The 21,188-nt window shown below is 35.7% G+C and overlaps 3 protein-coding genes and 1 non-coding gene across 4 annotated transcripts; 2 read left to right on the plus strand and 2 right to left on the minus strand.

The window, feature by feature from the left end:
• On the plus strand, positions 582–4,907 carry LOC109222870 (zinc finger matrin-type protein 2-like). Its single transcript, XM_019387170.1, has 10 exons — positions 582–839; positions 947–1,027; positions 1,115–1,139; positions 1,484–1,566; positions 2,323–2,355; positions 2,999–3,077; positions 3,208–3,260; positions 3,595–3,655; positions 3,902–3,984; positions 4,161–4,907. The coding sequence occupies exons 1-10, from the start codon at positions 819–821 to the stop codon at positions 4,248–4,250; spliced, it is 609 nt and encodes a 202-aa protein (XP_019242715.1). The 5' UTR covers positions 582–818; the 3' UTR covers positions 4,251–4,907.
• On the plus strand, positions 5,119–7,452 carry LOC109222881 (pentatricopeptide repeat-containing protein At1g09190). The gene has a single exon (XM_019387180.1). It carries the CDS (start codon positions 5,249–5,251, stop codon positions 6,701–6,703), a length of 1,455 nt encoding a protein of 484 aa, XP_019242725.1. The 5' UTR covers positions 5,119–5,248; the 3' UTR covers positions 6,704–7,452.
• TRNAA-AGC lies at positions 7,628–7,700 on the minus strand. Its single transcript has one exon. It is a non-coding gene; the product is annotated as a tRNA-Ala (tRNA).
• Positions 16,032–19,001, minus strand: LOC109222892 (GTP-binding protein SAR1A-like). The gene is made up of 3 exons (XM_019387188.1): positions 18,631–19,001; positions 18,133–18,264; positions 16,032–16,644 (listed from the first exon to the last, which is right to left on the minus strand). The coding sequence occupies exons 1-3, from the start codon at positions 18,757–18,759 to the stop codon at positions 16,324–16,326; spliced, it is 582 nt and encodes a 193-aa protein (XP_019242733.1). The 5' UTR covers positions 18,760–19,001; the 3' UTR covers positions 16,032–16,323.

A 21,188-nucleotide genomic window follows, 5' to 3' on the forward strand; every position in this document is an offset into this window, starting at 1 on the left:
CCCTAATCTATACCCTTTCCTTTACCCTAAGTCCCTTACCCTATTATTTCCTCTACCACATTTAAGGAATGATCATATTTAAAGATCAAGGGAATGAAGTTCAAATTAATGGAAAACAGAATTAGCCGTGATGATGTGTTTTGTTTTGTTTTGTTTTTTTATACCGTTGGAGTGTTGGTGGCATACATTTGATCCCTTACTTTAGTTTTGTTGCATGTGCTTGTTGACACAATTTTTATATTATAAATGGTGTTCGTCTTATTTTAGCTTCTTTTTGTCCATATTAGTTAGGCGCGTTTATAGCGATATACTTTCCGTGGAATCCCGCAAATTTTCTTATTGGTGTAATTCTATAAGCCCCCAAAATCAATAAATCGAAATTGAAAAAATCGAAACCTTATTGAAACGATAACGATAAGCATATGTACAAATCGATAATCGATAAGTAATTATCAATAAGGGTCAAGATTGAATTGATAAATCGAATGCGCACCCTTAATTATAATATTTGAAAGAAGGACATACTTGATTTGGTTTATTTTTAGGAAAAAACCATTCAAACAGAACCACGAATACCCTTACATACATTCATCGATTTTTCGTTTTCAGAGCCGTGGAACAAAAACTCTCCTCTTTCCGTTATTCCTTCTTGAAAAACACAAAATCGGACCTAGGGTTTGCATGGTCATTCTTCCATTCCATTTTACAGTAGTAGTGATCTAAATCAACATTCGAAATTTTTTATAATTGGATATTCATTCTTTGTCGATTTCGCAACTTGTTCTGAACTTGCGAGTCCAGGTCGAATTCCCGTAGCAATGGATCAATCCAGCAATAATGTAATCTTAGCTCTTCTCTTTATCCTTCTCCAGTTTTTTCTTTCCTATGCCTTTGCATTGTTTTACTGATGTAAGCTGCTTGCTACCTTTAATGGATAAAAATGCAGGTTGTTGGAGTTGATAATACTTTTCGAAAGAAGTTCGACAAAGAAGAGTATTTGCAGCGTGCTCGTGAACGCGAAGAGAAGGTCTTTAAATCTCATAAATTATCTTCCATTTTCATGTTTTAGTTATTTACTTGTTAAGTGATAAGGTTGATTTGTAATTTGATGCAGGAGGCTGATGGTCGGAAATCTAAGTGTAAGACATTACTAGTTGTCATTTCAGAATTTCTTCATTTTGATTTAATTTGGATGATTTTGTTTATTTGTCTTTTTAGTTTGGCTAGAGACCTGTATGCTAGTGTACTCATATGTGTGAGATGTAGAGAATCTCAAATTTGCCTAAAATATAAATTACTTTCTTTAGGATTGAAATGTACCAGAATAGTGTAGGATGAACATAGAGGATTTTTTTAGTCAATCCCAACTAGTTTGGAATGGATGTGTAACTGATTTATTGATGATGTACCCATAGAGAATGAAAGTAGAAACCTAGGAGCCTAGAGTTTTACATGATTGAAACTGTAATCAATTTTGGTGCAGCAAGAGGACCTCCAGTACAAAGGAAGCCCTTGAAACCAAGAGATTATCAAGTGGACCTCGAATCTCGTTTGGGAAAGACTCAGGTATGACACCACTTCTCCTCTTTTATCCCGTCATCCCTATCTCTGTAGTTATTACGAAGCTTTCATCCGTCAGTGCAAATTGAAGGCTCTTTTCTTAATTTTCTGAGTTGTGTATGAGAGGAATATAGAGAGGAATTTTTCTGATTTGTGCCTGCTGCTATTATTTGGTGCATCTGGAGTGAAAGAAATAGCAGATGTTTTGATGGGATCTCAACACCTTGTCATGTTCTTAAAGGCGAATGCTTACTGAATGTATTTAGTTGGCTCAATCAGGCCCCTGTATCTACCTGTGAGAACTTTTTGGATCATGTCTGCTCTGTAGCTATAGATTAATTTTTGTATACGAGCAGACACCATCAAGCAGCATTGTAGTTTTTGTATCTTTTGCTCTGCATCTTCGTGATGCTTATTAATGATAATTCCTTTATTTAAAAAAAAAAGGAATACAGTGATTAATAGAAGTTTATGTGAGTTTCTAATTGTTTTATTTGCATTGACTGTGGTTAGTGCCTCCCGCCTTTTGAAGTTTCTCCTTTCACATATTTCAACAGTTGCTGATTATTTGCCATGCGGTGGAAGGTTCCCTCCTTGTTGCCTTTCCTCCCCTGAGATCTTGAATGTCGATGCTTGCTAACATGTTTTTGCTTGTAGTTTCTGAATTCAGCTTGTTGAAATAATTCGATGTTAGCACATGTCGTTCATGTATTTCTATGTTTTTGTCGATGTCTCATTTGTGCGTTATTGATTTTCTGGCAGGTGGTTACTCCAATTGCACCATTAAGTCAGCAGGTATTTTCAATGGGCTTTTCATTTACATGTTTATACCTAATTGTATGGATGCAATTCTCTTCTTCTGTATTTGTTGTTTCACTTTGTTGTTAGCAAGCAGCAAGGACATGGTCCAGATAGTGGAGTAACGAGTATAGCACCAAATAAACGTGCAAATTCCATGAAATGATCTTCTAAATTGGGGAATCCTTTTCTTTTTTTAGTGCTAGTCTGCCTTCTTTGGAGTTCCCGAACTGTGTGTAATGCAGTTTCCCAGATACTTATCAACCTTTTGAAGTAGTACTCCAGAGGGTTTTTCCTTAGGGAGACGATGCTCCATTTTGATGTTTGTTGTAGAATTCATTCAATCTAGAACTGAATGGCAGGTAGATGCCTAGAGTTTTTTTTTTGCAATTAGAGTTCTCGCAGTTCTGGTACATTTTGTAAATCAGGCAATTTCTACATTGTTGCTGAACATAAGGTATTATGGGTGCATTATAATATAGTTTATGGATAAGAAACTTGTTTTGCAACTTTTTGTGCACGTCATGGCTTGAAACACCTTACTGTGGCTTCTTTAGTGGTAACTAAGATTTATGTTTCTTGGCATGGCATGATTTTTTCTCTTACTACATATAAAATGATGTAATTTGTTGCTTTGCAGGCTGGATATTATTGCCCAGTATGTGAATGTGTGGTGAAGGATTCTGCGAACTACTTAGACCATATCAATGGGAAAAAACGTATGTCATATCGCACAAACTTAACTTCTTACTTGTAGCTGCACTTTGCCTCTGTGGCCTTTTATTTTCTTACTAAGTGCTACTTCAATGGTTTATGCTCAAACTCAATTGATGTGTTATGTTTTTTCAGATCAACGAGCTTTGGGTATGTCTATGCGGGTAGAAAGATCCTCTTTAGAACAGGTGGTTTGAATATAATTTATTGGCAAGAAAGTATAGTTTCTATTCTGTATTGACAACTGCACAAGGAATAGACTCGGATAAATTGAAATTTAGTTGACTTCATATGACATGTTAACTTGGGAAAGAAAAAAAAAAAAGGAGATGGTTAATCCAAAAGAAAAACCTAGTATTTTCAGGATAAAATTGCATATTGGGTGTGCTATAGGTGGGCACAATGAAAGCATTGAAACTATCCTTGCTCAATGTTGTAGACTATAGATGAAAATATACCTATTGAAATTCATTTGCAACTCAAATTTTATTCCTTAATAATCTTTTATTTCATGATTCTCAGGTCCAACAACGATTTGAGGCATCCAAGAAGCGTAAAGATACAGGAAGCTTTACTGTGCAAGGTAGAGATCTTACTAGAAAAATAGAGGGATTGATAATCAGTCTCCTAGCTTAACGAACAGTTAATGCATTTATTGGTTGAGTACCTTGTATGTAGTAATAACAACCATTGATGTTTTTTCCTTTTTCTATGTTGCACGTTTCAGTATGACTTGTTTAATTTGTTCCGTGTGTGCTTTATTTTAGTGGGTAAAAGACCAGGATGCACATATAGGACTGCTATTGACCATCTGTCCTTTTATTTGTAGATTTTGAGGAGCGATTGTTGAAACAACAGCAGGAAGAGGAAGAAAGGAAACGTCAACGTCGAGAAAAGAAGAAAGAGAAGAAGGTTTGTGAAGCTTACTTTTGGATGTTAGGTTTGGTAGACTTTGGTACTGATATAATAACGCAGATGTTGGTCTTACACTTTTCTCTCTATCCGTTACACCCTCGCCCTCTCTCTGCAGTGTTTTCTCTAACAAACTTCCTTTGATGGTTACTTCGGTTATTTCTATTGATATCCAGAAAGAGAAGGCTGCAGAGGAGAAACCTGAAATAGACCCTGAAGTTGCAACTATGATGGGATTTGGGGGTTTTGGAACTTCAAAGAAGTGATCACTTTGGCCATCAATCTCTCGCGAGAATAGCTTGGACTGGATAATCTGCCCGAGGCGTGTGCTTTATTTTGGGATGGTCTAAAATGTGAGAAATTCCATTTTAGGTAGTAGCCAAGCAGTTGCGGTTTGTCAAGTCTTATGTTTGTCAAACCAGCCTCCAGAATTTTCCCAATGAATGATTGTAACCGCTGGTTTGGAGTGTAGATGACATCTCCATTGTTCATTGCTGATTGAAGTGACACTGTTATCCAAAATGCAGATTATTTTCATATGCTTAAAAAGACAGTAGTATTTTGGGTTTAAATCCAGCTAATGAAGAATATCCAAGGTCTGGAAGTTCTCGACAAGAAAGTACATTGTGGTTTAATATAGTGGTTGAAAGCAGGGGCGGAGCTAGAAGCCCGGCTACGGGTTTGGTTGAACCCAGTAGCTTTTGCTCAAACAATGTATTTGTATTAAGAAATTTATTAAATATGTGTAAATTTTGAATCCAGTTGTTAGTACTTGAAGTCGTTATTCCATAATCCAGAACCGATGAAGTTGAAATCTTGGCTCCGCCTCTGGTTGAAAGGACAAACAATTTTTAGCTTTTCCATTTTTTGAGTTTCCGGATATTCTTGTATACATCCTTTTGTAGTAATGCTTTCAATTTTTAGATAACAAAGTGGCCTTTTGAAATGAAATGAAATGCTCACAGGTATTTGTATTGTATTGGTTTAAATAGAAGTTGAAAATGATTTAACTTTAAACTCTTCATTTTACCTATTTTATCCTGAGAAACTTTTATAACCGTACAAATTTTACTCCTTAAGTTTTTAAAATCATAAATTTCAAAACTATTCTTTTCTTTTTTTCTTAAAGTCCAGTGCCGAATTACTATTAAGAATATCAAGAATAGCCTTTCTCAAACAATAGGGCAGTTCCCGCCAAAGGTTGAATCTTGCTGCACTCTCGCAACCACTCTCCACTAGCTGTCTTTCAAGGATAATTGTGCATATGAACAGAGGGAACCGAGAGGTTGAGCGGAGGATTCTCCGGCTACTCCACGGCCACAAGTCTCGAACCCAACTCACTCAAATCCATGCCCACATCCTTCGCCACCATCTTCACCACTCTAACCAGCTCCTCTCCCACTTCATTTCCATCTGCGGTTCCCTTAACAAAATGCCTTACGCATCCCTCGTCTTCCAGCATTTTCACAACCCCAACATTTTCCTCTTCAACTCCATGATCAAAGGCTACTCCTTATGTGGACCGTATCAAAATTCTATCGCCTTATTTTTCACCATGAAACGACGTGGCATTTGGCCTGATGAGTTCACTTTCGCCCCTTTACTTAAATCCTGTTCTAATCTCGAGGATCTGAAATTGGGCCGGGCTATACAAAAGAATGTGCTTGCACTTGGGTTTGAGAGATTTGGGTCGATAAGGATTGGGATTATTGAACTGTACTGTGGTTGTGGGAGGATGATGGATGCTGAGAAGGTGTTTGATGATATGTCTCATAGAGATGTGATTGTTTGGAATTTGATGATTAAGGGTTATTGTAAAAGCGGGAATGTGGATATGGGGTTTGGTCTGTTTAGTCAAATGGGTGAGAGGACAGTTGTTTCTTGGAATTTGATGATTTCGTCGTTAGCTCAAAATGGGAGGGAGAAGGAGGCACTGGCACTTTTCTCTGAAATGAGGAATAGTGAGTTTGAGCCTGATGAAGCTACGGCTGTTACGATGTTACCCGTCTGTGCTCATTTAGGAGAAGTTGATTTGGGAAGGTGGATTCACTCTTATGTTAAGTCTAAGGGTCTCTATCCTGATCTTGTATCCGTTGGCAATGCATTGGTTGATTTCTTTGGTAAATCTGGTGATTTGGAAGCTGCTTTTACACTATTCAAGGACATGCCTCGGAAAAATGTAGTTTCTTGGAATGCCATGATATCAAACTGTGCTTTTAATGGGAAGGGTGAATTGGGAGTTGAATTGTTTGATGAGATGTTAAATGAAGGTGTGAGACCTAATGATTCAACTTTTGTGGGCGTTTTAGCATGTTGTGCCCATGCGGGTTTGGTCCAAAGAGGTGGAGATTTATTTGATTCTATGATCGGAAATCATGGTATAGAGCCAACACTTGAGCATTATGGATGCATGGTTGATCTTCTAGGTCGTGGGGGTTGTCTAAAGGAGGCTCATAAACTGGTGAAAACCATGCCTATGGAACCAAATGCTGCTATATGGGGTGCATTGGTTAGTGCTTGTCGCACTCATGGTGAAATGGAGCTGGCCGAATGTGCACTTAAGGAGCTTATTAAACTTGAACCATGGAATTCTGGTAACTATGTATTGTTATCCAATATTTATGCTGATAGAGGAAAATGGGAAGAAGTTGAAAAGGTGAGAGTGTTGATGAAGGGAAATAGCATTAAGAAAGCACCAGGACAGAGCACGGTTGTTTGATTATTTGTTGCACTTCATCAGGACATAGCTGCACCGTAGACTATCGGGTGTTGGCTTCTTGCATCAAAATATGATCCCTTCTATGAACAGCTCTTTCTAATTGATTTCCTCTTCTGCAAAGATATGCAATGAATGAAATAAATTCTCAAGGAGAAACAAAAATATAGAAGGGATCTTAACGAGTATTTTGACCTTTTCTTTGACAGTGTTTGGACTTTGAGTGCATGAAAGTAATTTGAACTGAAAACAGCTTAGCTTGGATTGTCAAGTTAAATGATATTAGCAAGCTAAAGAGCTAGCTCTGATTTTGAGAAACAATGTCTATAGGCACTGGCTGCTGACAGCTCAGCTCTTGGATCGGATGATGCAAGCCTAAAGTAAAAAAGAACTCCTCTTGCACCCCCTATGCTATTATACTTGGATTAGGGGCTCCTTCCCTTTTTCTTTATTACACATGGAAGCACCTTTTTCTTATCAATTCACCTTCATAAAAAAATTAGTGAAATTTGGTGACTAGTATTTTAGTGTTCACCCTCTCATGTATGGCCTTAGCTCCGAGACTGGAATTTTGTTGAGCCATTTTCCTGCCTTTTATTACCCTTGGATTTTAACTGCTTTGTCTCCTTTTTTTTCCTGGGAAACTTGAAAGCAAGAGAGCTTGAACTGCTGATAGTATTTTGTCGATTATGGCAGTGATGTGCTAGGTGTGCAAGTCACCTACTCTAGGTCCATTTCCCCTTTTTTCATTTCTCAAATTCTGTACTATTGATGGAAAAACAAAGAGTAGAAAGAAGGATAAAAGAAAAAAAAGGTCTTTTTCTCGTATAAATGAAAAATGGCTATTTTTCTCTCGTCCTTTTTGGCGATCAATTAATGAGCCATTTTCATAGCTTTATTATTTAGTCCCTTTGAATTTTGACAGTTTGGAGATGCGGGGTATCGATCCCCGTACCTCTCGCATGCTAAGCGAGCGCTCTACCATCTGAGCTACATCCCCTGGATGCCTTTGTATTATAAAACTATAAATTTAATGGCAACATCAACCCATAATGCTAGTGCTGGTGGACTTTGGACTTATATTTCTCCAAATCAATTTACTCATTGTACTTACGATGCCGAACATTCGATTTTCAACTACATAAGGACTGGGTCATAGTGTCCTGCGCAGACTTGTCGGACCTACTTTTTAAACAACTAACTTTAGTGTATGCACGTGTGTAACACGTCAATCAACAAAAAAAAGTTTATTGTTGGTTGTACCCTATATATTGAATACACAACTATAAAATTTACATAAATATTACTCCATTAATGAATATATTAGAGTTATTTAACTCCATTAATGAATATATTAGAGTTATTTAATAAATATAAAAAAAATAAAAATTTCTGAAGTGATGAAATATTCATCCGATTAAATTAGCTTAATGAAGGAATACATCTTTTCCTACCTAATGCCTTAGTGGGACTCCAGGCTTTGCCTTCAATTGCTGGAGTTATTTGTTTGTCTTCTTTTTTGAGAGATTAATTTGTAAGATATACTTGACATACAAAAATTAATGATAATATTATAACACAATCTATTCAGATTTTCTAAAATTATATTTATTGAACATGATATGCAATTGTAAAATGTCCTTTCATCGGTGCTTCGATAATTTGATGTTATAGATGGATAAAACTTAAATTGCTAGGAGAATATTCAACTTCATTCAATATTTTACAATCAATTACTATTTCCTTATCAATTTAGTTTGAGATAGCAAATTTAGGAATGAAAGTTTTTAATTGAGCTTGTCTTATGACAAGACCTTTCCTCATGTTACATGGTCAAAATAAACATGACACGAAAATTAAAAAAATTCATAGTCAAGACAAAAATAAAAGGGAAAACCCCACAAGATAATTCATTGGTTTGATGGGGAAAAAAATATTGGTTGGAGGCCACCAACTTTAACTTATTTTTAAAGTATATATAGTTTACATGTTAGACGTTGGTTTGGAGTCAACATTAACATGTATAAAATACGTTCCTTATTTGTATGTCTACATACAAAAAATAATAATATTATAAGTGAATTTTTTAATTTATATAAGGTAAATTTATTTATTGATTATAACGTGCCAACTAATAGGACTTGGGAAATACATAAATCATCCCTTTAAGTTGTCCCCAACGATCATTTGACCACCTCAACTAAGACCTTTTTCACTTAAACATTTTACGTGACTAAAAAGTGAACTCAATAAACACCCGACCTCACCAGCCCCCGTCGTGTGTGTTAAGAACGAATAAGAAGCTGACACGTGGATAAACAATAAGAAATAAAGAATTAAAAGGCATCTTATTAAAAACATAAAACATAAAGGTTAATTTCATCGTTTCTTCCGTCTAACTCTCTCCCTCTCTCTCTCACCGAATTCCACCCATCTTCATCTCTTCGATTAAGCTTGGTTCAATCGGTATTTTTGTTGCAAAATTAAACATTTCTTTCACTTACTAATAGCTTGTTTGGCCAAGCTTTTTTTTGGGCCAAAAGTGCTTTTGGCCAAAAATTGAGGTGTTTGGCCAAGCTTTTGGAAGGAAAAAAAGTGCTTTTGAGGAGAAAAATACACTTAGAAGCAATTTTCAAAAGCTTGGCCAAACAACTAATTACTGCTTTTCAAATTAATTAGCCAAACACAAACTACTTCTCACCAAAAGCACTTTTTTTAAAAGTACTTTTGAGAAAAGCACTTCTCAAAATAAGCTGATTTTAGAAGCTTGGCCAAACGGGCTATAAGTATGATTAGTTGTGGTTTGTTCGAATTGATTATTGGTTCAAGATTTATCACCTGAAGGAAGGTCGTCCTAGGGTTTTGACACTGGAGTTTTTGTGAAAAGGGGAGTCAGCTATAAAGTGGCTTCGAATATTGCATAAAGGTATGTTTAGATTACGTATTTTTGTGTTTTATTGCTATATGTTTGTTATGGTGCTATTAGATTAGGGTTTTTTTTCTTCTAGAAAATTAAAAAGTTCAGGGAATATTGACTGGTTTTCTTTTGTCATTTTCAGTACCGAGTCACATGGACGAATATATTGATGTTATTTTTCATCATGTGGGTCACTTTATTGATGGAAAGTATGTGGGGGAGGGTGAAAAAATAGGACATGTGGTGGACAAATGCTATTTTTCTTTGCCCGAGCTTCTGTCTTACACAAAAGAAACCCCTGAAATGCGCTACAACTCAGTTGGTGGGTCCTTTGTTCAATGTCCTAAAACTCATAAGTTCTTTCCAATTGAAAATGACTATCAACTACTAAAATTTGATTAAAGACCTAAAGGATAGGGATCTCTTTGATGTCTATGTGAGTCATGTAATAGATAATTTAGAGGTTGGAGAGGAGGATGTACCTGTGGGATATTTACCTTCTTCACAGGTTGGTGATAGTGACCAAGCTACAACTAATACAGAAATTAGGGGTGGTCCAGGAGTTAGTGTACATGTTGGTGAGGGAATTGGTGTAAATGTTTTTGAGGGCATTGGTGTAAATGGTGATGAGAGTATTCAAGTAAATACTGATGGGGGTATCAATGTGACCGTTGATGAAGGTATTGGAGTAAATATTGGTGAGGGTATTGGAATAAGTGTGGTTGAGAATATAGAAGTAAATACTGCTGAGGGTAGTGATGTAAATGCAGAACAAACTAGGGATACATTTTCAGATGAGGATATAAATGTTGAAAAGAGTGCAGTTGCAGAGCATGACAACACAAATGAAATAGATACAAATCTGTTTGAAGATGAAAATTTTGGTGAAGATGACCTTGAAGATATTCAAGAAGAAGATGACATCGAGATAGATGATGAGTTAGGATATGTCAGAATGCTGCCAGGGAAGTAAAGAGAAACAGGCTGAAGAAGAATGTGAATGATGCTGGATCACAAAGTAAGAGGAAACAGAGGAAAAAACTTATTTTTACAGAAGAGGTAATTCTTGGTGAGGCTGGAATTGATAAGGGGTTTGAAGATATATGGATAAATAAGAAAGATAAATATGTTGGAAAGCTAGGTGGGGATGAAGAGTATTTGGACAGCTCAGATGTTGGGAGTGTAGACAGTGATGAAGTGTTAGACCCACTTGCTGAACCTGGTGTTGATCTTCCTCCTAGAAGAAGAAGTCAAAAGATCAAGTATGACTTTGATGCTAAAATTCCTCTGTTTGAGTTGGGCATGATCTTTGATGTTTGAGTTGGGCATGATCTTTGATAATGCAGAAGATTTTAGGAAAGCTATTGCTGACTATGCTATTCAATATAGAGTGTCTTTAAAGCTTAGACCTAATGAGAAAGATAGAGTAAGAGTTAAGTGTAAGGATGAAAAGTATAAGTGGCAAATATTTGCTAGCAAGGATAGGGATGCAGGGAACTTTACTATGAAGACTTATATACATGTCCATAAATGCCCAACAAAGAACAAGAACAAACTTTGCACAACCAAGTACATTGCAAGAAAGCTCCAAGATAGAATCATCTCAACTCCAAACATCATAGTGCATGAGTTGCAAGAGGTTATAAGGGTTAAATGGGGTTTGTATGTAGGAAGATCACTTATATATAGAGCCAAGATGAAGGTAATTAGTCAGTTTATAGGTGACTAGAACCTTGAAATTTCAAGGTTGTTGGACTATGCTGACATAATCAAGTCCACCAATCCTGGAAGTTCATGTTGGGTGAGAACTGATACAGAAACAGTTCCTTGGAAATACCTGTTTAAATATTTTTATGTATGCTTTGAGGCTATAAAGAAGAGATGGATGGCAGGTTGTAGAAGAATCATAGGTTTTGATGGTTGTTTCCTAAAGGGAGATTGCAAAGGTGAATTATTAGTAGCTGTTGGGAATAATGGAAATAATCAGATGTATCCCATTGCTTAGGATTTGGTAGATCAAGAGACTACACATTCATGGAGTTGGTTCATCAACTATCTCAAAACAGACTTAGAGTTGAGGAATGGTAAAAATTTAACAATCATGTCTGACATGCAAAAGGTACTGCAATCCATTTATTATGTTGTTTGTTTGTTATTATTGTTATTGCCAGATCACTTGCTGATGTATCTCACTAATATTTTCTGTTGTTGTTGTTATTAGGGACTGTCATCTGTTGTTGTTGATTTCCTACCTCTTGTTGAAAGAAGAATGTGTGCAAGACACATATGGGCAAACTGGCAGAAATCTTGGAGGGGAGAGGAGAGAAGGAAGCAGTTTTGGAGATGTGCTAAGGCTCCTTTCAGGTAAAGTTAAGAGAAGAAATGAAGAAATTGGATGAATTAGGAAATGGTATTTTAAAAGTTTACTGTCCTATGATAAAGAATACTGGTGTAAGGAATATTTCAATAAGAAGGTTAGATGTGATGTTGTAAAAAACAACATGTGTGAAACATTTAATTCCTAGATACTAAGTCCTAGACATAAATCTGTCATCACTATGCTTGAAGAAATTAGGCATAAAATGATGAGTAGGCAAGTTGATATGATCAAGTTTGTTGAAACATGGGTTTCTGATATATCACTTATGGCAAGACTAGTTTTAGAGGAAAACAAAGAAATAGGAAGGAAGTTGGTACAGTGGAATGCTGACACTGGATTTGAAGTGAATGAAGGCATGTATAGACACAATGTTGATATGCAAAAAAGAAAATGCAGCTGTAGATTATGGCAGTTAAGAGGTATACCATGTCAACATGCAATATGTGCCTTTTATAAGATTGGGAAGGAAGCAGAAGACTATGTTGAACACTGGTATAGGAAAGACACTTTCCTGGCTGCTTACTAATACTATATTCAGCCAATTCCAAGCATGCAAATGTGGACTGAGTCTACCAATCCATCAATTGAGCCTCCTGAAGTTAAACTAATGCCTGGTAGGCCAAAAAAATGCAGAACAAAACAACAAAGATGAACCAAAGAAGTGGGGAAAACTGTCAAAGAAGGGTGCTAATATGTCATGTTCAATTTGCCATCAAGTTGGTCACAACAAGTCAGTATGCAGTTTAAGGGTAAGTTTGATGACTTCCAATTCAATTTTTTTTCATTGTTTTCATAGTACTTGATTAATGACTTAGCAATCATATACTAGGGACAAACAAGCACACAATCGAGAAGGTCAAATGGAACAACACAATCATGCAAACAAGCTGGTAGTCAAAGTAATACAACCCAAGCTGCAGGTACATCAACTACCACAACCCAAACTCCAAGGGCCCCATCTTCCTTGTGTGCTGAAATATCAAATAAGAAGGAACACACCATCAGTAAGAGGTAGAGGAACTGTAAGAAGTGGTGGTAGGGGAAGAGGTGGAGGAGCTGGTAGGGGAAGAGGTGGAAGATTAGTTGCTGCTTCTGTTACATCTGGTACATCTATTTCTGCTACTGCTAGATCACTTGCTGCTTCTGTTGGAAAGAAAAGAACCAGAAATTCTGGTTTTTGTTTGTACACAGACACACAAACATGAACTAGTATCCTTAATGTGAGTGTGAGAAGTATTATTCAATATTAGTTAATTGTATTTTCTTCTGCATGATTCATTACTGACTAAGTGTTATTTCTAGCCTGGTAGGCCAAGTGAAAGATTTATTTCAATCGGTGCAAACTTGATGAATGCTGCACAAACTAATGTAGATCTTGGATTTAGACCAAGTGATCTCAAGGGGAAAGGGAGAGTTGTGATAAGGAATCAGCTTCAAAAGCAAAGGGATGCTGCAGTTTCCAACAAAAAGATGAAAGTTGGAACCTCTACTTCATCTACACCAGTTGACTCTTATCAAAGTCAAATTTAGGAAGAAGTTTCTTGTATTTTGTTGGTCATGTGTATGAACCATATTTTGTGAAGTATTTTGAACCTACTAATGTTGGTCATATGATGAACCTTACTTTCCTATGGGATGCATATGAACCTGCTTTTGTTAGTTCAGTTTTTCAAATTATTCAACCTTTGCTATTATGATACTGGTAGTATAATTTTTTGCTATTATGAGATCGGATTAGTCCACCTTTGCTTCAGCAGTCTAATTTTTTTGCAGAAACTAAAACACATTTGATCATTGAAAACTTCATCATACACATTGTAAATTTCAACTACATTGAATAGGCAACATTGGCCATAAATCAGAAATAATATTGCAGTAAAATAAATGGGGTTACATGCCCATATACATATACCATACACCTAAATAATAGAAGATTCCCTCAAAAACCAAGTCACAATTACAATTACAAGCAGCCACACCAAAATCCTCTGTTTCTTCATCAACTTCGACTTTTCTTCTTCGTGATTTTTACCCTATTTAATAATCCATACATGACTTTGGTATAGTGTTCGGATAATTCAACATCATACCAACGAAAAAAATCGCATCCACCATCGGCAGCTTTTCCAAATCTACAGCCATAGAATCTTCTGCCCGGATTAAATGGTGACCAGGAAAGTTTTAAAGGAGCAATTTGGCCACATTTGCAATTAACAACAGGTTCCATTGAAATAGAAGAAGTAGAGAGAGAGAAGAAAAGAAAGTTTGTTGCTTTGCTAGGGAGGAAGAAGATATACGCGGTTGGAGATGTGAGAGAAGTGAAATAAATTTTTAGGGTTGAGTTTGAGAATTTAAATTAGGGAGTTCATTAAGGTTTTTTTGGAATTTCACAAAAAAATCCGTTACATTACCGTTGGAATTACTTACACACGCGCGAATCCGGAGGTGTAACACATGCGACGGGGGCTGGTGAGGTCAGGTGTTTATTGAGTTCACTTTTTAGTCCCATGAAATGTTTAAGTGAAAATGTCTCAGTTGAGGTGTTCAAATGATCGTTGGGGACAACTTAAAGGGGCGCTTTATGTATTTCGCCATAGGACTTTACGTAGTTGTTCAATAAGGAAAGATTCAAAATACAAAGTTTTAGTTTATTTTAAACTCTTAAATATTTAAAATTAATTAAATGACTATTCCTAAATATTAGGAAATAATTAAAGGACTATACATGCATATTAAAGGAAAATAACTTAAATTACTATTTTATCTAATGTGAAATTAGTTTTCAAAGGATAAAAAAGGCGGACGATATTTCGCTAAGGCATTCGTGCTTTTAATATAGTATAGATATTGTAGATACTTTGCAAATGCAGTTTACACAGTTTTTTGGTCATAAATATCTATGCAAGCATTATTGAAATGGACGATGAGACGCATTTCGGCAAGGGAAAGGAGTGAACTGGAAAGTTTTACAACCTCAAAGTCAGGAGATCCACAATGAATACCTTTTGATGACAACAGGATATGGGTTTAGTTAGTTATTCCCAGACCCAGTCGAGACAAATAACGTTGTTAGCTTTTGTACCATATAAAGAAGTCTGGTTCTGCAAGTGGGCAGGAGACCAATATCTTCATTCTTGATCACTATTTTACCATTCACTATTCAGTCTCCACCGNNGAAATCATAAATCTAAATCAACAGCCTTTTTCCGGCACAGAGCCCCCTAACACGTGNCGTTAGGGGACAAACTTAAACGGGGCGCGTTTTATGTATTTCGCCATAGGACTTTACGTAGTTAGTTCAATAAGGAAAGATTCAAAAATCAAAAGTTTGTTTATTTAAACTCTAAATATTAAAATTATAAATGACTATTCCTAAATATTAGGAAATAATTAAAGGACTATACATGCATATTTAAAGGAAAATAACTTAAATTACTAGTTTTATCTAATGTGAAATTAGTTTTCAAAGGATAAAAAAGGCGGACGATATTTCGCTAAGGCATTCGTGCTTTTAATATAGTATAGATATTGTAGATACTTTGCAAATGCAGTTTACACAGTTTTTTGGTCATAAATATCTATGCAAGCATTATTGAAATGGACGATGAGACGCATTTCGGCAAGGGAAAGGAGTGAACTGGAAAGTTTTACAACCTCAAAGTCAGGAGATCCACAATGAATACCTTTTGATGACAACAGGATATGGGTTTAGTTAGTTATTCCCAGACCCAGTCGAGACAAATAACGTTGTTAGCTTTTGTACCATATAAAGAAGTCTGGTTCTGCAAGTGGGCAGGAGACCAATATCTTCATTCTTGATCACTATTTTACCATTCACTATTCAGTCTCCACCGATAAAACTGGGACGAAGTTTCTCAACAGAATACATAAATACTAATCAACAGCCTTTTCCGGCACAGAGCCCCTAACAGTGCATCATAGCGGCATTCTGCCTCCAGAAATTAGAGCACTCGAAGAAGCTAAAATGAAAAGGAGGGATTAACAGATATGAATGAAAACAGAAATGCTGCAAATAAATTAACGACGCCATATGTTCAAAATTCATGCAACAATGTTCAACAAAAGAGTCCAAAAAGCACTAATTCATCATGGTAAGTTGAATGGTTTAGACTCTCACTACCATCATTATATTTTCTATAATAATTGAAGACTAGAGAATCTAGTAGAGAATACTTCTTTTACTGTTTCACTAGAAACCTGGAACAAGAGAAACTATAGCCCATAGTGATAAATAAACATCTTCAATTTATCCGGTACAAAAGTAAGAATTAAAACAGAATTACAAAATGTCACTTCCTAGACCCATTACTTGATATACTGAGACATCCATCTGAAGCCTTCTCCATATCCCATTTTGCGGACTATGCTGCACATGAATACCTCAACTGGACGGACATTGGAATCTGCCAGGTTTACCTTCCCTTTGCCAGTGGTGACGCCCGTTAGCCCCATATGGTAACGCAGTTCATCTTCTGAGGCAGCATATGGGATGTCTATCTTGTTACCCAGTATCAGGAAAGGAACAGTTGCCAAGGACTCGTCAGAGAGCAGAGCATCCAGCTCTTTCTTGGACTCCGCAAACCTTTCTTTGTCAAAGGAATCCACCAAGTATACAACAGCATCCACCTTCAGAAAAAAGGAATTTTGTATTAAGCACAGCACCAGAATTATTCAAATTAACTCTCGGGACTTCTTATCCAGATTTTGCAGGCAATTGCTTTAAAACTAGCAAACAAATAACACGACAGTCCAACTAAATAAAGATCTAGTTTTGAAAAACGGAACTATGAATAATGATCATTAGTAAAGGGAATTGCATCTTAAGTTCCCTCTTTGCAGTTTTTGGTAAGTAGCAAGAAAATCATACTTAGAATTGCCCATTGGACAAGCTTCAACAGTACGCACTTGCTACACGAGTGAAATAGTATGTTTTCCGCTTTCTCACATAAAACTGTTCCTACATAAGACCACAAATTTGCAAATAAAGGAAATCTATAGAAAGTTCAATGTTGTACAACTCTATTAATATGACATCTGAAAATGTCTATTCAGGGAATTTGTACCAATAACAATGACAATGGAATTAATTCATGAAAAAATATTCTAAAAATATTTAACAAGAAACAGACCTAACTTGCTCAGAAATGAATTGAAGACCTTAAGCAAGTGTTTTTGAAAGATACTTAAGAAGTATAAGAAGGTGCTGAGTAGAAAGAGAGACAGAAGAGAAAGCAAATGGGAAAGAGAGCAACTATTCATGTCTTATTTGACAATGAAACTTCTTCACACATCTGATGTCATCACTGCAGCAGAAATGGCTGCAGCCAATCCAATGATGTTCCTTGTTGTCAATCTCCAACGTTGTTCCTTGGATAGCTAAAAACTTCAAAAGCAGGGAAAATATGCTTGTTTTCGGTATAACGATTCAAATTTTTTTGTGAAGGAAATCTTTCGTCAATGCAGATAAATATAAGTGTACGGAAAGGTACTATTGAAACACCCCCGGAAAAAGAAAGGTGCTAACAGCAAACTCCCAACATCAATATATGCCTCCCATGAATCAAATAAACAATGAGTAGTTCATTTGGGATTATGAAGGCATTAAACCATCTGCCTTAGGGATACACATAATACTTGTAATAATACAACAACTTCAAATTAACTACTGGAGTTTTTGCGCAACCTGCATTCAAATTTCATACTCCTATTAGATAAATTATAATAACCTTGTTGAAAATGTCAAGGTTGCTACCAAAACTTTTTAAAGCTTCTCAAACATTTAAGAATCCCCAAAAATAAGAAATTGGCAATGAAGATGGGGCAGAGAGAGTAACAAAATCCCGTGGAAATTAAAAGCCGTTGGTAAGAGCTAGAAATGAAGTTAGCAATAGCAACCTGTAAGTCACTTGATAGAATCCTCTCTCCAGTATATAATTTATCCTTCATTTAATACTTGACCAAGTCTCCAATATTAGCACGACAAGAAGACGAAATCACAATCGACTTGTCAATTTTAAGACCACGTTCACCCACGGAATCTTATAAAGCATACAAAACCATTTGCAAGTCAAAAATTTAAATTAAGACAAGAAGAGAAACAAAAAGGCAACAAACCTTAGCATAATAATCTTTCCAAACACGTCGAGCAATCTGATGACCACCCAAGTCAAATGCTTTGAACTTGATCTTGCCAATACTAAGCTCCTCTGACGTCGGATATTGTGTTGGCTGATGTTGAACCAATCTCTGCCAAAATTCCGTAACCCTCAATTTCAGATTCAATATTACAAATAACCAATAACCAAAAACAATTCTGCTCAAACTAATTAATATACTAATTCTTTCGCTGTACAAATAAGGCCCAGGAAAAAAAGCCACATCAGGGAATTCAATTTCAGGTGAAAAAATGGAGATCAGAAAATCAGATGAAGTTCAGCTTAGAAAGAAAATCAACCAATTACATATGTTCATCAACATAACAAATTCTGATATATATAATCACATCTAGATATGTAAGCCCACATTAAAACGGCTCAAATTGTATTATTACTAATAAACACTATTTAATAAAGGAAATGAAAAAATACAAAGAAAAATAGAGAGGAGACAGACCTCATCTTTCAACATATGGAGTAAGGTGGTTTTGCCGGCATTATCGAGGCCCAAAAACAAGATCTTAGCCTCCTTCTGCCACAATCCAAGCGTTGCTAGAATTCCATAGAACCAATCTACCAAGAACATCTTGCTGATCCGAAAAGCCCAAATCAAGGTCCAATATAATTGGGGACGGATTGATCAATGGATCTACGAACAGGAAAAGGGGGGGTTAGCAATCTCTCAAAGGAGAAGTGCTTTAATTTCTTCTCCTCCTCCTCTTCCTCGAAACGCTAAACACCTGGCTGGCTTAGTAGAGAGAGAAAAGTCCAAAGGTGAGGTTTGTTTTTGTCTGCATATATAACTGGCCAACCCTAGTCCCTCACCTTTGGGGCTTTTTGTGTGTGTTTAGCAGCTCCTAAAATAATACGGATAAAATATATAGATTTTATATATTTTTTTTATCATTATATATATTCTGTAGGTTATTTATAAATTTAAACAAATTTTATATATTTTTTTCGCTATTGAATGTAAATAATTTTTAGTGACTAAAAGTCAAAAAAAGCACATTCTTTTCCGTAATATAATACTAGTACCAGAATATAAATGATATGTTATTCTTACCTTGCAACTTTCCCAAGAAATACTGATCCCGTACAAAAAAAGAGTAGGATACCAATAAGTACAATAATCAACATATCTTATCTTTGGCGTAAATTGGATTGGGTAAGTTAACTATTTACCCTCCTCTACGCAATGTCTTTTTCTCTTACCCATTCTTTTTAATGAAGTCAAACGAAGCTACTATAGACCACATCAAGTCAAGCCAAATTATGCCAAGCCAAATCAAGCTAAGCTAAGCCAAATGGGGTAAAAAAAGTTGGAATGGGTAGGGATAATTAATTTTAATTAGATAGGGTATATATTGTAAATAGTTTTCAGATAGGAAGGAAAGGTAATTATTTTAAGCTCAATATTTTGCATAAATTGCTTTTTTTGAAGTTGTTAAGAAATTTATTACATCCAAAATTTACAGAAAAAGTAATAGTACTACTATAATCACGTGTTAACAAAGTATTAAAATATTTGATATAATCGTAATAAAGGAGTGTATTTAATTTCTGACACATCAATACTATGATTTACTAAGGAAGAATCATTTGTTGTAAGCACAAAGTGTGGATCATTTGTTGTAATCAACTAAACCCATTGTTTTTACATGGAACATTTATCTATGCACGCATAGTACAATTTCAATATAGATACTGAATTCTGAAAACCAGACTTTGTAGTAACCAATATCAAAGGACACATACTCATCACTGTCCCTTGCTTTTGAAGTGGGACTTTACTTGCCTCGACGGGTTAAGAATTTATGCCTACCAAGCTTGAGACTAACTATGAGTCGGGCGGATTTAGGGGCACAAGGTGTACACCCGAACCCCTTCGCCGAAAAATTATATTGTATATATATAGCAAAATATGTATTTTTACCTATATATATTTTATGTTTTGAATCCACTTGACACAGTCCAAAAGCCTAGCTTAATGGTCAAAGTGAATTAAAACCTTTGTAAAGTCATTGGTTCTATTCCCACGAACTTGATAGTGATCTGGGCGTACGACTTGCTTAAAACTTCTAAAGATAGCGACAGTATATGAACCATATTTGCGGGGGATTTGCAGCGGTACCCACTTTTTATGCCACCTTTTAACCTATACCCTGTTTTTAAAAATTATTGATTTCGTAACCAACTAACAGAAAATCCGTATTAATATGACCATTATACCCCTTCCAAAACATATAAAAGTGCGTCTCTCCTCCGTATTCACAGATTCAAATTACAGATCTCCTCCGTATCTCCTCCATCAGTCAGTTCCTCCTGAGAACGCGTCTCGTATTCAAATTCCATATTCAAATTCAAATTCAAATACATTGTAAGTATTCAAATTCATCTCCAGAATTCAAAATAGTTTTTGAATTTTATGTTTTCTGGTTGTTTGACGAATTTCAGTGAAGGAATATAAATTCCATATTCAAATCAAATTCATCTCCAGAATTCAAAATGTTTTCTGATTAATTCACCGAATTCTAATTTAATGTGTGATATGTTAGTAACATATTGCACTAAAAAAACTTCGGCCTAACAGCTGAAGTTTTTTATTTATTATTTAAAAACTTCAGAAGAAGCCTGAAATTTTACTCCTACACTGGTTAAATTAAAAAATGATATTGCACTAAAAAAAATTCGGCCAAGCAGCTGAAGTTTTTTTGTTATTACTCAAAAACTTCAGCATATTTTCCACATACACTGGCTAAATTAAAAAATCATATTGCACTAAAAAAACTTCGGCCTAACAGCTGAAGTTTTTTATTTATTACTTAAAAACTTCAGAAGGAGCCTGAAATTTTCCTCCTACACTGGTTAAATTAAAAAAATCATATTGCACTAAAAAAACTTCGGCCTATCAGCTGAAGTTTTTTATTTATTACTTAAAAACTTCAGAAGGAGCCTGAAATTTTCCTCCTACACTGGTTAAATTAAAATCATATTGCACTAAAAAAACTTCGG

This window comes from Nicotiana attenuata, chromosome 1, assembly GCF_001879085.1.
Source record: "Nicotiana attenuata strain UT chromosome 1, NIATTr2, whole genome shotgun sequence".
Lineage (NCBI taxonomy): Eukaryota > Viridiplantae > Streptophyta > Magnoliopsida > Solanales > Solanaceae > Nicotiana > Nicotiana attenuata.

Excerpts from the sequence above, each read along its gene's own strand:
- LOC109222870 (XM_019387170.1), top strand. The coding sequence starts at position 819 with ATGGATCAATCCAGCAATAAT. Across the intron at positions 1,567-2,322 it reads CTCGTTTGGGAAAGACTCAG|GTGGTTACTCCAATTGCACC; the intron begins GTATGACACCAC and ends ATTTTCTGGCAG. Across the intron at positions 3,261-3,594 it reads AAAGATCCTCTTTAGAACAG|GTCCAACAACGATTTGAGGC; the intron begins GTGGTTTGAATA and ends CATGATTCTCAG.
- LOC109222881 (XM_019387180.1), top strand. The coding sequence starts at position 5,249 with ATGAACAGAGGGAACCGAGAGGTTGAGCGGAGGATTCTCCGGCTACTC.
- LOC109222892 (XM_019387188.1), bottom strand. The coding sequence starts at position 18,759 with ATGTTCTTGGTAGATTGGTTCTATGGAATTCTAGCAACGCTTGGATTG. Across the intron at positions 18,265-18,630 it reads TCCATATGTTGAAAGATGAG|AGATTGGTTCAACATCAGCC; the intron begins GTCTGTCTCCTC and ends GAATTTTGGCAG. Across the intron at positions 16,645-18,132 it reads GGAAAGATTATTATGCTAAG|GTGGATGCTGTTGTATACTT; the intron begins GTTTGTTGCCTT and ends TTTTTTCTGAAG.